Here is a 14,372-nt window from a genome sequence, read left to right as displayed (position 1 = left end):
TGACCCCCCCCCACTCCATGGCCTTCCTAGAGCTTCAACCTCGATCATACTGAAAATCGGGCAACAATGCTTAAGAGTGTCTTGAAACCAAGTTAAAGGAATTCTGCCATGAGTGTTAAAAAAAAATCTATCCAGAAATATGCCAGAAGCTTGTTGATGGATAAAAGTGTCTGATTGACGTGCAACTTACCAAGGCAGATTTAAACAAATAGTGTGGGTCTATGTATACCATATGTATACGTGGTACAAAGTCGTAACTCGTGGTGAGCATACGTAATCTTCTGACTACAACTGAAGATCATTGATTTTTTTTTTCTTTTAAGGAATAACACATCTTTTAATCAAATGTTTGATTTATTGATAAACTGTACAAAACATACAGTATTTTATAAAGGTAGGTTAACATGAAAGCTCAATGGGAAATAAACATAAACAGTGTTACTATCAGAATTAGGGATCAGTCTGAAATCTTTTATTTAAGTTCTTTCATTATGTTCATTTTGACCTCATATATTCAGAATATATTCTGCAAATGTGATTGGTTTAAAATTCGTTGTCAACAGTAGGAAACAGCAGCAGTAACACAGTAATTAGATTTCAGAATGGGGAAAAAACATTTAAAACAAGATAAAAGTAAAATCTCAGCAGCAAAAACAATGTGAAAATGTACAATTACAACAGAAGCTAAAGGAAAGAATATTCCAGCAGCCAGACTGGACTCCTTCCATTCAGTACCATTAGACTAAATACCCAAATAAATAGTAGATTAGCAGATTAGTATCTTGAGTCACAGGATAAATGACAAGTGTTTGGAAAAATACCAACACTACATATCTCTTCTAGCATTTGGTTCCAGCCTCTTGGGTCATTTCAGTAAATGTAGGATTCTTTGAAAGCTTCATTGACCAAATGACCCTGATCTATTTAAACTACTTTTCTTACATTTGATTTTTTTATATCAATTACAACAATTCTCCAATCATGTCACTTCAAGACAGCTCATGGATGTCCTCTGTCCGCAGTTAATAATCTCAGTTGACAAATCCATTTCAAGAAAATCTGGAGTATGGGTTTTGTCCACTTAGACCTGGAAAACATTAAACAATCAGTAAGAGTTGCCCTGATTTAAATAAATCGTTTGATATATTCACGCAAAATGGTAACTATGAAGTCAATGCCAGATTACGGTGAACGTAGCTTAGCACGGACAGGAGTAAATGGCTAGCCTCGCACTGTATTGTATCATAGCTAAATAAAAACTTACCAGCCTCTCTTAAACTTTTATATTTAGCTTTATGGTATACACCCATCAGCCATAACATTACAAGGACCTTAGCAGGAACATTTAGGTTGTAGGTTGGGCCTCCATGGATCAGACTCCAGGAGGTGCTCTTGCAGGATGAACTGGAACAAGTCTTGCGACTGTGTCTATCTTTTCTGCTCAATTAACCCTGATACTATGCGAGTGCCAGTGCAGAAGTAATTACTCATTGGTGTCTTTTGAAAATCATTCATATTATAGCAGGCCTGCAAAGTTAACATAGTGTTATGTGTTGCCCACTGGGGTGATTTCCACTCAAAGAAAACCTGGAGGACATAATCTGATGCTTTCTCTGAATTTCTTGCAGTAGCCAGTTCCATATCCATAAACATCTGAATTTCATTAGTAGAAAAGAGACATTTAAATAGTATAGCTCTGAACTCTCTGGACCTTATGGACACAGTCAGACAAGCTCTTTTTTCCCCTCCCCAGCAGTTATGCTAAACTGGGCAAAGTGCCTCATACTGGTAGCACAATACAGAATCAACTTTCTTAATCACGCGCTCTCATATCTACTAAATGACATTACAGGTGTAAAAAGAGCCACATTTTGTTTTGTAGAGTAAGTCATAATTTAGATGCTGTATAGGTAGCTGATTGCTGACACACACAGACTAACAAAGAGAAAAGCTCACCATATTTCTGCCTGATTTCCTGGTGTCTCTGCTTCATCTCCGCCCTCCTGTAAAGACAAAACATTCTTCCATAAGTCACAGGGCGACGACTAATGATTTTTCAGAATGTCAGACTCGTGGAAACAAACCAGTTTGGGCTGATAACAGTATGACGTCTGCATTTTTCCCCCTCGTGTGTGTTGAAAGAAAGCGATGCTAATCATAGCTATCAATGCAAAAGGTAGCCGGTGTGTCGCACCTAGTGCAACTATTACAGAACCAATAAAAGCCCAAAATGTATAATTGTTGTTTAGAGGAAATACATGTAAAGTATAGAGAAATAACTCCAATTTGTATGTGTTTATAGCAAATATTTAATGTTAGCTGAGAGAGATGCTGTTCTATAGGAAGAAACTTGGTCATAAAGACATGGTGCTGAACTGTAGTTTTGTTTTTTCTCATGATTTTTGAATTTTAATTATATAAACTAGAGATTTAGGCAGCAATTTAGAGTCCACCAACTCTTTAAAGCCACGTTTTGTTAAGTTATAGCTATGGATGTATCAAATACAGAGACCAACCAGTCATAGGGGGTGAAACAGTATTACAAAACAAAACATGATATTGCCACCTTTCGTCCTGCTTGGTTCTCAGCTTATTGGCCTGCCGCTGCATCTTGGCCTCAGACCTGCTAGATCTGAAAAAACAAGACCAGTGTTAGATTTATGTAGTAGAAGGAAAAGATTGCTGATTATTACTAACAAACTCATAAGAAAGCAATCATCGCAAGGTATGTTTAAAGAAAAGCAATTTAGTGGCATTCCTAGTGTGAATAAATGTGGGCAAGTGTTGTGAGTTTAAGATGGGGTTGAACCCTGCAAACGTAGAAAACTTCTTTTTTTTTTTTTTTTTAAATTACCACACTTTTCTGAACTGAATCAACTTTAGTTCAGCCTTAACTTAATAAAACAGCATCTGAAAGTCAAAAATGGTGCCAGATGTGGATGACCTATGAATCAGTCAACTGCCAATTGCTTGACAAGGGGGTCGAGTTAAAGAGTGACAACAGAGTCCAGCAAGAACAGGAGAAGAATGAGAAAAGAGTAAATCAAAGAATAAAAATATGCCATGAAAAGCACAGACAGGCTCCACAGTAGACACATTTCACTGATTTTAAACAGTTTCACTTCAGCTCTTTGTAGTTATAATTTCACTTTTCTCTGTGGCTGGCTCATGAACCAACAACAGCAGAAGCAAGAGTAGCCCACAGACTGGATGTGTCACATGTTTTTGACACAGCCCCAATCCACAATAAACACTCTCTGCAGGTAGACGGGCAGTACCTGACTGCCTGCAGACTGCCTTTGTGCTACTTCACGCTCACGCATAAGCGGAAACACTCCCATTTTCAGGATTGCTTACGTGTAACATAATCATTTAATTGAAGGACTTGATGGGTAGTCAGTACATATCTTAACCTGTTGCACACAACTAATAATATAATTGCTACAATGTATTCTACCAGCATCACACTGGCTGGAATGAGAGGGTTTTGTCAACCAGAGCTCACATTACACTTACCCGATGTTCTCACACTTGCAGCAGCAGAACAGACAGACCAAAAAGGCAATGATAAGAATGCCACCAACCACTGACAAGGTGATTATCAAGATCTGGAAGTTCACTGCAGACAGAACCAGAGTGACAATGTCATTCAGAAATCACAAATTTATCTTCCAGATAGAAAATTCTTGTTCTTCCTCCTTCATTAGGTTGCGTTTAATTTCCTCTTCTCAAACCAAATCATTCTACAGATGTACTGAATAAAACGTTAATGTTTTTTGACTCACTGATAAAAATAACAAGGATCAAAGACAATTTTAATGTTTAATATGCAAATGTACTTCTGTAAAAAGTTCTGCATCAAGATTTTAAAGATGTAATAGTACAAAAGCATGTGGACAAAATGAATGTTAACATGAATGGGTTCCTATTTTACTACCAAACTATTGGATAGCACGCTTTGTACAGGGAGAGGCTGTCACGGTGAAACAGGATAGGGCTTTCCCCCATCCCGCTATTGTCTAAAACGTATCTACACGCTGAAGCACTTATTCAAAACAAACAACCCCAGACGCAAAATCCACAAACATGGAGGGGTTTTTTGTTTTTCCACTCTAGTGATTTAGTGAAACTTTCATCTACAGCAAATCAGGATAAACTGTTCCAATCTTCATTTGTGAAAAAAATAAGAATTATGAAGATGCAGGATCTTTTAATCTCTATTTGTAAGTTTTGGGGTTTTTTTAGGAAAAAAAATAGTTTTTTTAAGAGAAAGAGCCTTTAAATATAACTATTTAGTTTTTATTTATCCTTGGCACGGTGCTGATTGGGAGCCTGTTGCAGTAGCTCTTGTTCCAATTTATTTATTTTGAAATTATTTCATAACCTACTAAAGTGGATTTTTCTTGCTCCTTGTAGTTTATGTGGAGGTGAAATAGCCTAACAAGCCTACTAGTGGTTTTTCGTATCACTACAATTTCAGCAAGTCGCAGAAAGGGGCTCTACTGCCCGGAGCGAGGCCTGTAAACCTGGGGGACCTATGAGGAAAATGATGGAGACGAAGCTGTTACAGCCAGCATCATGGGGAATGTATGTGGCTGCCCAATAACATGGATTAGTTCAGTGAGCTGATTAAGAGCAGAGGGAACACAGTGAGTGTTGGAGTAGCAGCAAAACACTGTGCACACAGTGTGACTGTACCTGGCTTCAGGACTTTAGTAAGATGTGTTATGTGAAGGGATTGCACAATCCCAGACATTTTATCTGGAACACTGAAGTGCTAGCTGTGGGAATGAGTCCATGTTATGCGTAAAGGGAATTAATTGTTGCTGTTGCATTTTGATGCTGAGGTCAGCCAAATGACTGTGGCTATAGATCCTCTCTGCACCACTTAATTAACACCTCATCTAACATCTGTTTCAGCTCAGCTGCCACAAGGACAGACGCAGAAGTTCTTTGCTACCTCATACCACAATACATGCCTTCATTTTAGGTTTAACCTCCTAGTATAGTATCACATTTAGATTTTAATCCATAAAGCACTTGACTTTCTTGTATTTTTCATTTAACCTGAGCTCCTTCTTTGGAGTAATTTTTAATTTTCCAATTTTTTATCATGATTGGACTGATGCAACACAGTAATTTCTCAACTTCAGGGACATGTAAGTATTTTTGTCTTATACAAGAATATCGTTTATTAATTATCACTAACACACAGAGAAAAAAAGAAAGAAAATCAGCAAATAAGCTTCAGTCGGACAGTGTACTGGACAGCATATTTAACGACTTTAATTCAATTAACTAAATGTTATCAATGTGATCAGCTTGTGTGTGTGTGTTTTCTTACTCCAGCAGAGTCCCCATCGTGCATCATTCAGAGGGCAGAGCGCATGGGGTGGGAGGATGGTTCTCACTGGATATGTTACACATGACTTTGTTGTGATGCACCACAAGCACTGTTTAAAAAAATGTGCACAATGTCCCTATTAGTTAAACAGAAAAACAAAAAAGGAGGTATGCAGGCTAATTACAGGAAATTACCTTTTTTAGGCTGTGTGTGATAGGCACACACAGCCTAAAAAAGGAGCAGGGTGAGAATTCATGAGATCAGTTACTTCTCAAACCAGTCAAACAGGTCTGGGTTGGAGGAGGAGACATCTATTCTGACCATGCACACACACAGAAACTCTGTTAACCCAAAAAAGAAATCAGCCAAGCAGAAATAAAACGCTCTCTCAGCGAACTTACCGTCACATTTTTCAGACATTCCTCACAGCTTGTCCCGTTTTTCAACTCACACACTGTAAGTCAAAGAAGTTAATACAATCGAGTTAAAGGACATAATGGGCAAGGTGGAAACATTTTGCCTCAAACGTCAAGGCAAACATGACTGCAAAACTTGTCGAGTTTAAATGAAAGCACCATGAGGAGCAGATTTAAAAAGGCCTGGCATGTGCCCACTCTGGTTTTTGTAACTACTGGTAATCCTCCTGGGACATTTTCCATGGCGACTAAGTACAGCAACTACACAGCCTGTGGAACCAGTCATGTTATTATCAGCAGACATACACAGAACAACAGCCGGGTTTGTGCGAGTGAAGCCATGCATCTGTAAAATGGAGAAACAATGTCTCATATTTGTGTGCCACAGTTTCTCTTAGTCTCTGCTCTGAAACAATCAAGCACCCCAGGGGCTGAAAAAGAGACTCCTTGTTCCTGTTGAGAGGTTTCAACAGTTTTCAGAGACAGGAATCTTACACAGACACAATTCTACCAACAAAGTTGTGTTTTTATTCCTTTTAAGCTTAAATGTGGCCGGTACGTAAGGTTATCTAATATATTTTATAATAAATAGTTTCAGTGTAGAAAATGCAAACAATGACATTTTAATTCTAGATGTTTGGGTGCTTTTCTCCTCAGTTCAAGGCTTATGAAACAATGCTTTATGAATATAATAGCCCTTAAAACTGTTGTGACTTTACTGAACAGATAAAAGACTCACATTCGGGGTTTTGAGCAACCTGCGCGTAGCTATAAAGATAAAAACAACAATACTACTAAAAACAATAATAATAATAATGAATTAGAAAGCAGCTACATCTGATCAAAAACAAAAAACAAAGATTTTCAGCTTAACTAATTCCTCAGCCCCCACATTCACCGATTCCTTTCCTACCGTTCTCAGGTGTGGACGAATCGGCGAAAACGCTCGCCAGGCCGAAACCAAAGAGAAGAACAGCCAATAATATCCGTAAACCCATCATCCAAGAGCGTAGACTCAGATTCTCCTCCAATTTTTTATGTTTCAGAAGATTTTAGAAGACAGTGTAAGCGCAAAAGGAGGAAATGCCTCGGCTGCTCCGACAGAAGTCTGAAACCTGAGAAGTGAACTTGCTGGGAAGGAACCAAAAGCAAAATCCTGACGCACGCTCTCTTTACGCACCCAAACAGACAAAAGAGGGAAAGGCGTTGGCAGAGCGCAGTGCATTTCGATATACGTCATTTAAACTATGCGCTGAATAAACGGAGTTTACAAAAATAGCTGCTTTGACACACACAAAAAGTATATTTTTAAAAAGTCACAGTTAAAACATTAGCTTTTTTCCTGATGGATCATACCTTTTTACAGCTGTTTCGTTTAATCCATTCATTCCCAAGCTCTGTGTTGGCCTCCCACAGTAGGAAAGTGACTCTATAACAAATGCTAACACATAACAGCTAATTGTTGTAGAGGACTTCATGAGCTAGATGTTGTTGGGCAGCTTAGCTCCCCAGCTCCTCAGCTCTTCTAAAGCTTCCATATTTTGTTTCAACAAATTAGATGATAAACTTCATGAAACGAACAGGACATCCAAAGGCAAAGAGGTTTGGAGCCCTAGTGCCAGCACATGCACAGCTCCCTGAAAAACTTCCACTCTGTTCAAAAATAAGTACACAAAGATCACGGTAAATATAGGACCATTTTCAATAATTTATTAAAGCATAATTTTGTAAAGCCAGTTACAAATAAAAAAAGAACACCACACATATCTCTCTCTTTCTCTCTTTTTTTTGTTGTTCTTTTTGTTTAAACAAGCACAATGTTTTACTATGTAAAGGTGATAATAAGCGTAACACAAGATAAGAGTGGGCCCCACTTTGGCCGCCTGCGGCTGATAACAGGACCCTTTGTGATGAAGTTGCCCTTGAAGACAGATTTGTAATCAGAATTTCCATTAAGAAACATGCTGATCACATTTCAGCAACTACAGGGCAAGTTCTTCTTACTCAGTGTAATATCAGTGACAGACAGAACCACAGATGTAGAATAACCAGATCTCACAGCTCCAGGGTCCTCAGGATTTATGGCTTGTGAACTTCAATTTTTCAGTTTTTCACTCCTTTTTTTTTTTTTTTAGATTAAACTAAATTAACCAAAAGTTCAAAGTGGAACCTGTGAGTGAGTTCTGCTTATTCTAAATCTACAGGCAGGATCCCAGTGGGCTGTGTGTATGCTTTCAGGCCGTAGCTATGATTAAAGACACTGAGGTTATTAAAATTTGGAGAATTTTAGCAAATCTCTGCATTGTACACTTACAACTTTACATGTCGTAGAGACTGATTTCAATATTCTTAGACTTTAAATTGTTATATTTAAAGAAGCAATTCAGGTTTTTTTTCATTAAATCTGTGGATAAATTTATTTTTGGTTACTGGGCAACACTTCAGAGGGGTTGGAGGGGTTTTGGATTCACAGCCTCAGTTTTTCTAAAATCATCGCTGCCACCCTGTAGAGTATGTGATGAACTAGAAAAACAACAACATATTTCACCTGAAGAACTTCACTTTAGTGTCTGGTGTGAAAAGCCAAACCAGATCTGTCTTTGGGGCAAATCCTGAAAATCTTATTGCCACAGAAACAAGTTTAGAAACTTCATCTAAACCAGATAAGACAAATAACTGGAGCATGTTGTCATGCTGGACGGTAACTTTCCATGCTATGCGAGCACTCCCAGTGGATATCTGCTTTGTGGGAACACTTTGTTTACAGTGCTCTCTGCAGGTGTTTGACATGAGTGCCATCTAGCTGCAATGCACAGCATCAGGTGACCTCACTTCGAGTCCAAAGAACACACGCACGCATGCACACACACACACACACACACAAAGCAGTGATGAATTTCAGCATTCCAAGTGCACAATTAAACTTTTTCCAAGCCCGTGTCCTCACAGTGTCATATCTGCTTCTTGTACACTGATGCCGAAAAAAAAGAATAATCAAAAGCATATTTTCATTCTTCCTGAACAAACTTTGCAACACATACAGCACAATAGGAAATAAACAACCCCTCAACCCTCCCCTGATATTCCATGCTTTTCCCGTTAACTCACAATTACAACACCATTCTTCGCAAAAGTTACTCATGTAAATTCATCTCTTTTTTTCCAAGGAATACAGTAGTATCACTAGTATCACTTCAGTAGTATCGCTTCTCTTTTCCCTTCTCGTATCCAACAGTTTACGCCATTAATACACTCACACACACAGCAGCAATGCAGACACAGCACTTTAGGTTGGCTAAGATAGGGGGAATACAATAATAACAGTATTATCAGTAATTGTTTAAATAAAAATCACATGTTCATAAATAGGCTAAAAACACAGACAAACAAGGTTGTGTGCATTTTTGCTTAAGTCTCCTGATCTCTGAAGAAAAAAATGAGAATAGCTTGAGCAGATGAGGATAGACAGGATTTCATGGCTCCAATTAATTCTTCAGAGTGAGTCCAACAAATAACAACAATGATAAATTCATCAAAATGCTCTTAGAAATATGACCACGATACCAGCCAGACTCACTATAGTCTGTTTCCTTTTTTTTTTTTTTTTAAATCTTACTCTTACTTCTCTGTGAGTCACATTAATGGCACAGCCAGTGTACAGTATTGGCATCATATTCAGACATACAGTGGTCATTATTAACACCAATCACTTGCATGTATCTTACATGGCAGGTGTCACATTGCATTTAGTATGGCATTTATATACTGTACAGTGCAGCGGCCACCAAAAATGTAACAATAATTCTTATTATAATGTGTGATATACGATACAAAATGATACATGTTTGTTCAGTTTATGTGTGCACGTAGGCGAATATACACATTTATCCAGCTTGTGTGACATGTAGACATAAATAGGGAAAAGTTTGTTGGGGGGTTTTCTGGCCATTGTTCTGGATATTGTTCTTGCAGAGCCAAGTGAGGCTCGTAGCCATGCACATACTTTGGAGAGCATCCAAAGTAAATCTTTCTTCTCTGGAATATTTATAGGATTTTTTTTTTTTAAATACTTAAAGCCGCTTCCTTTGGCTGAGTTTTCTTCTTGTGGCCACACAGTGGCGCTGACGAGTGAGCAGGTGAACACTATGTTGTTTGGTGACGAATCACCGAGTCCTTTTCCTCAGACGTGACAGAGCTGATATTATCGATAACAGACAGAGAAAGCAAGCAAGAACAAGAATTTAGCATTTTAACTTAACAGCGACCGCAAACAAAGAGTGAGGATATATAAAGAGAAAGAGAGAGACTCGGAAATTAGAGGAGAAGTGAGATAGAAACTAACAAAACTGAGAAAGTGTGGCTTTCTTCTGTCTGGCAGTGCAATGGAGGTTGGAGGAGCCACCTGGGGCTGACTGGGACTGGGTGGCTGCTTTGTGCTTGTTGTTTCTGAATTTGTCCAAAAACGGAGAGTTTGGTGTGTGCTTGAACATCTACATGCAGGACTACTGCTGAGGGTTATGTATTTGATGGGACAGCCCCCCAAAACAGTTTTTTTTTTCATGCTATTTCATGTTACGTTATTAATAGATCTCCAGGCCAGTTGAGTGTGCATTTGGCTTCTGTGTCCACTTTTTCCCCATTTTTGTAATTGATGCTCATTCCCTGCTCATGATTCAACGTGGGAGGTTGAGCTGGTTGGTGCGACTGCCCTTTATAAAACACAACCAACCAATGCAAGGAGCCAAGGCGTCGGGTGTCACTAGATGGATGAACGAAGAGCTTTGACTGGCTGGGAGAGATCACCTGACCCAGGCACTGGCAACACTGGACACAGACATGATGCTGCAGCGTTTCTTCACCATCATGTTGATGTAGGCCCGCATAATCTTGGTGATCTCGCCGACCTAAAATGTGAAAAAGGAGATTAGTACATCCTAGATAAGAGGTATCAAATCCTACGCTGAGAAAATACGCTGAGGGGGGGTGATTAGACAACGAATGATGAGCTCTCACCAGTGGAGTCTCAAAGTACATCTCTCTCTCATCCACGATGATCTTGTAGGTGCAGGGCTGTGACGCTCCGAAGAAGGTGATGTGTTCGTACTGGAAGGTCTCGAGCGGTTTGGGTTCTCCTCGTTTATACACAGACACGTTGTCAGCGCTCACACCCAGCCACAGATCATGAGGGAAACCTCCCTCTTTACACTAGCAAGAGAAGAGAGAAGGGAAAAGAAGCAGATCAAATTTATTTGTACAAAGCTCCAAAATTGATCTTCTGAGCGTTTTTCCTCACCTCCACATCAAATAGGGTGGAGCCATATCCTGGCCACTCCTTAATGATGCTCATGTATTTCAGCATGGCCTGATGCTGCGGCATGCCCTGCAGACGAGTCCACTTCTCGAGCACGCTGGTCCGTGTTGCAGACGTCTCCTCCTTCACCCACATCTCAAGCATTTGCTCATCCTCCATCTGAAACAATCAGCGAATCCTCCGAACTATCATGTGTATATTTATTTATTTATTCATTTATTATTTAGTATAGCAGGAGACGGATTTCAGTGAACTTAAGATGCAGAATTGTACAAATCACTTTTGCAAAGTAGAATTTTAAAATGAAGTAGCTATATTTTCTTTAACTTTAATGAAAAGCTACTTTTTCCTCCATCACTGACCTTCTGCTTCTTCAGTGAACCAGTCTTGAAACTTCTCCTAAGGGTGCCATCCAGGAAGCTCGGAGTCTTTCGTTTCTCTACGCAGGGCCCGACACCACCTTGTCCTACTGCCACGCCTTTTCCATCTACAGCTCCAACACCTCCAGCCCCTCCAGCTCCACCTGTGACCCCCACACCCGGTTTGGTGGAGTGCAAAATGCGGTTGCGCAGACGTCCAATTGGGTAGACGCTCCCCAGGCTCCACCCGGCTCGACCTGCCCCATCACCGTGGAGATACTGAAGACGTAAAGCGGCCAGGTGCTGCAGCGTTTCCTCCGAGGCCGGGAAGTGACCACTTATCAAAGATTCGTGCGCCTGGGAGAGAGAGCAAGACAGTCTGCATTTCTGACACTTATATTTCCTGACTGGATCACATCTTCAGCAGGAAGAGAAAATATCAGGCTCAATTGGAATTGCGTTCAAATACTGCTTTTGTAATCTTACTAAAAATGAATACACCTAGTCATACATTCATGCCAGAGAACCAGCGAGTCAACAGCCACCACTACATCGTTCATGTAGGAAAGCCTCGTTTTACTTACAATCTTTAGGTCCTCGTTGATTTATCTGTGTATCGTTCCCCAGTTTGTTTAACCCAGACTTAGATTTTGATTGTTGTCAGGTGTCAACATTAATTAGTTTTGGTTTCTGGTTTTTACTCCTTTGAGATTATTATGGCTTTGTTCTTCATTCAAGGAGCTTTTAGATATAAAAACTACTTGATGTCACACAGTTTCTTACAGCTAAACCACAACAGAGGTCATATAATTTGGCACGATTACGAATTAAGAGGTTAAATAAGACATTTTAAGGGCTTTTTAATTCCTTTCATTCATGTTAAAAACATTGGGATAATCTTGGGACATTAATTTGAAATTTAACAAAGAAATGTTGGGGTCAAGAGCAGTTTCTTCCAGCTCAGAACTATCTTATTATCTTAGGAGGATGATGTTATTATCTTTTTCTTCACTGTACACTGGAGTTAGTCAATTATCTATCATCTATTAGTTATTCCAAAATTTACAGAAACATCCAGTATAAAGTGGCACTGTTTGTGTTTAAAGGCCTAAATGGTCTTGAACCTACATACATGACTGGGTCCCTGACGCAGGATTTTGAGTTTTCTTAGTTTCTTTTTGGATCAATGTTTTTTGTTTCATCTGAATCTTTAGTTATCGCATGGTTTGGGTTTATGAGTAATGTTTGCCTACTGTAGAGTTGTTGCTTTAACTTAGATTTGTTATATCATGAGTCCAGTTTTTCTTTCTTCTGTTTAAGTTTTCTTATTTGTGTTCTTGCTCACTATCTGGTTTCTGTTTTTGGTGATTCATATCATTTCATGCTTTCAGTTTATTCCTGCCTCACCTGTGTTCCCATGTTAAGTGGCCGTCTCTGTGCCCTGCTCACTTCCTGTTTTACTCTGGTATTTAGTTCACTCCTGTGTTTGATGTTTGAAGTTTTACTTCCCATGTTTTGGTATCATTCATTTGTTTCACCTGTTCCTTATTTTCTCCAGCTGTGTTGCTGTGACCAGATTAATCCCCAGAAGAGTTATTGCAGTTTACTTTTTTCTAATTAGTTTTTATTCTTATTTCATTTTGACTTTTTAAGTACAGTGTACTTTCAGTTAGTTTGCTGAGTGGATTTTCTTGTTTCGGTTTAGTTTTTATTGTTTGAGAATGGTTAGGTTTATTAGTTTCAGTGTAAGTTTTGGTCTTTTTAATTATCATTGTATGGTGGACATATGTCAAAGGCAAGATTTAGGAAAATCAGTAAATATATTACAATAAAAACACAGAACTTTTTCATAGCAGTTGATTTAGAGTCTTGTTGATATCCAGAGTCTGAATAAACAGATACATCAGGCAACCTGTAATAACAATTTTGCTAAGCTAACAAATACTAAAATTAGCGATATTTCATCTATATTTTTATTTTACAGTGACACGGTGGTTAGCACTGTTGCGTCACAGCAAGAATTCCTGAGTTCAATTCTACCATCAGGCTGGGGTCTTTCTGTGTGGAGTCTGCATGTTTCCCGTGTTTACGTGGGTTCTCTCTGGGTACTCCAGCTTCCTCCCACAGTCCAAAGACATGCAGTTAGTGGGGTTAGGTTAATTGGAAACACTAAATTACACATAGGAGTGAATGTGAGTCCGATTGGTTGTCTGTCTCTATGTGTTAGCCCTGCGACAGACTGGTGACCTGTCCAGTGTGTACCCTGCCTCTCGCCCTAAGACAGCTGGGATAGGCTCCAGTGCCCCCCGCGACCCCGAAAAGGATAAACAGAAGCGGATGGATGGATACAAAACTGTTTCAGATCGTTTTGGTTTTTTTAAAGTCTAGTTTTTATTTTTGTTTAGTTAGTTTTAGTTGTTAGATCACTTTTAGTTAACTGTAGTCACCAGTATATTTGAAGCCTCAGGTTGCCTTATTTTTCTGCCCTGTTGTGCTTTTTGTTCTCTGTTTGTTCTCTTTTGCCTCTTTATGTTTCCTCCTGCTTCGATTTATAGACATTGTTGTCCGTCACTTGCTGAACTTCTTCTTGTGGATTTGGGTCAACCTTGACACCAACCCGAGACACCCACACTGACTCAAGATTATTAAGGTTTATTTCTTAATAACTTTTGAGAAGCTTCTAGAAGCTGCTAATCTCTGGAACTCTGGAAGACAGGCTGCTGTTGTGTTATTATGTAGAAATATTGTGAATGTGTGTAGGATTAAACTTTATGAAAATTTCATTAATTTTATTCTAAAGCATTTTGGTTTTAAAAGTGCTATACAAATAAGATTTCCTTGTTTTCTTTCGGACATCCTTTAGAGTTTTTTACTCATGCCTGATCTACCTTCTGTTCTTCTTCAGCAATATTTTTTAAAGCTCACCTTTTTTGGTCTCACCT

At 39.0% G+C, this 14,372-nt stretch overlaps 2 protein-coding genes across 2 annotated transcripts in view; both read right to left on the bottom strand.

The window, feature by feature from the left end:
• Positions 1-1,013: 1,013 nt before the first annotated feature.
• Positions 1,014-6,865, bottom strand: pttg1ipa (PTTG1 interacting protein a). The gene is made up of 7 exons (XM_085343091.1): positions 6,674-6,865; positions 5,746-5,798; positions 5,345-5,453; positions 3,517-3,619; positions 2,567-2,632; positions 1,957-2,003; positions 1,014-1,087 (listed from the first exon to the last, which is right to left on the bottom strand). Exons 1-7 carry the CDS (start codon positions 6,759-6,761, stop codon positions 1,050-1,052), a joined length of 504 nt encoding a protein of 167 aa, XP_085199217.1. The 5' UTR covers positions 6,762-6,865; the 3' UTR covers positions 1,014-1,049.
• Positions 6,866-10,559: 3,694 nt separating this feature from the next.
• Positions 10,560-14,372, bottom strand: part of myo10l1 (myosin X, like 1) — a 38,270-nt gene continuing 34,457 nt past the window's right edge. The window contains exons 40-43 of the mRNA XM_085379153.1: positions 11,434-11,787; positions 11,054-11,230; positions 10,774-10,965; positions 10,560-10,664 (exon numbers count right to left, since the gene is read on the bottom strand). Coding sequence (XP_085235279.1) covers positions 10,560-10,664; positions 10,774-10,965; positions 11,054-11,230; positions 11,434-11,787 — 828 coding nt within the window. The remainder of the gene's footprint in view (positions 10,665-10,773; positions 10,966-11,053; positions 11,231-11,433; positions 11,788-14,372) is intronic.

This window comes from Diplotaxodon limnothrissa, linkage group LG19, assembly GCF_057381915.1.
Source record: "Diplotaxodon limnothrissa isolate DT_005_m linkage group LG19, D_limnothrissa_male_GT1.1, whole genome shotgun sequence".
In the NCBI taxonomy this organism is placed as follows: Eukaryota; Metazoa; Chordata; class Actinopteri; order Cichliformes; family Cichlidae; genus Diplotaxodon; species Diplotaxodon limnothrissa.
Note: the sequence above shows the minus strand (reverse complement) of the source record. Positions and strands in the feature narration are given on the sequence as shown.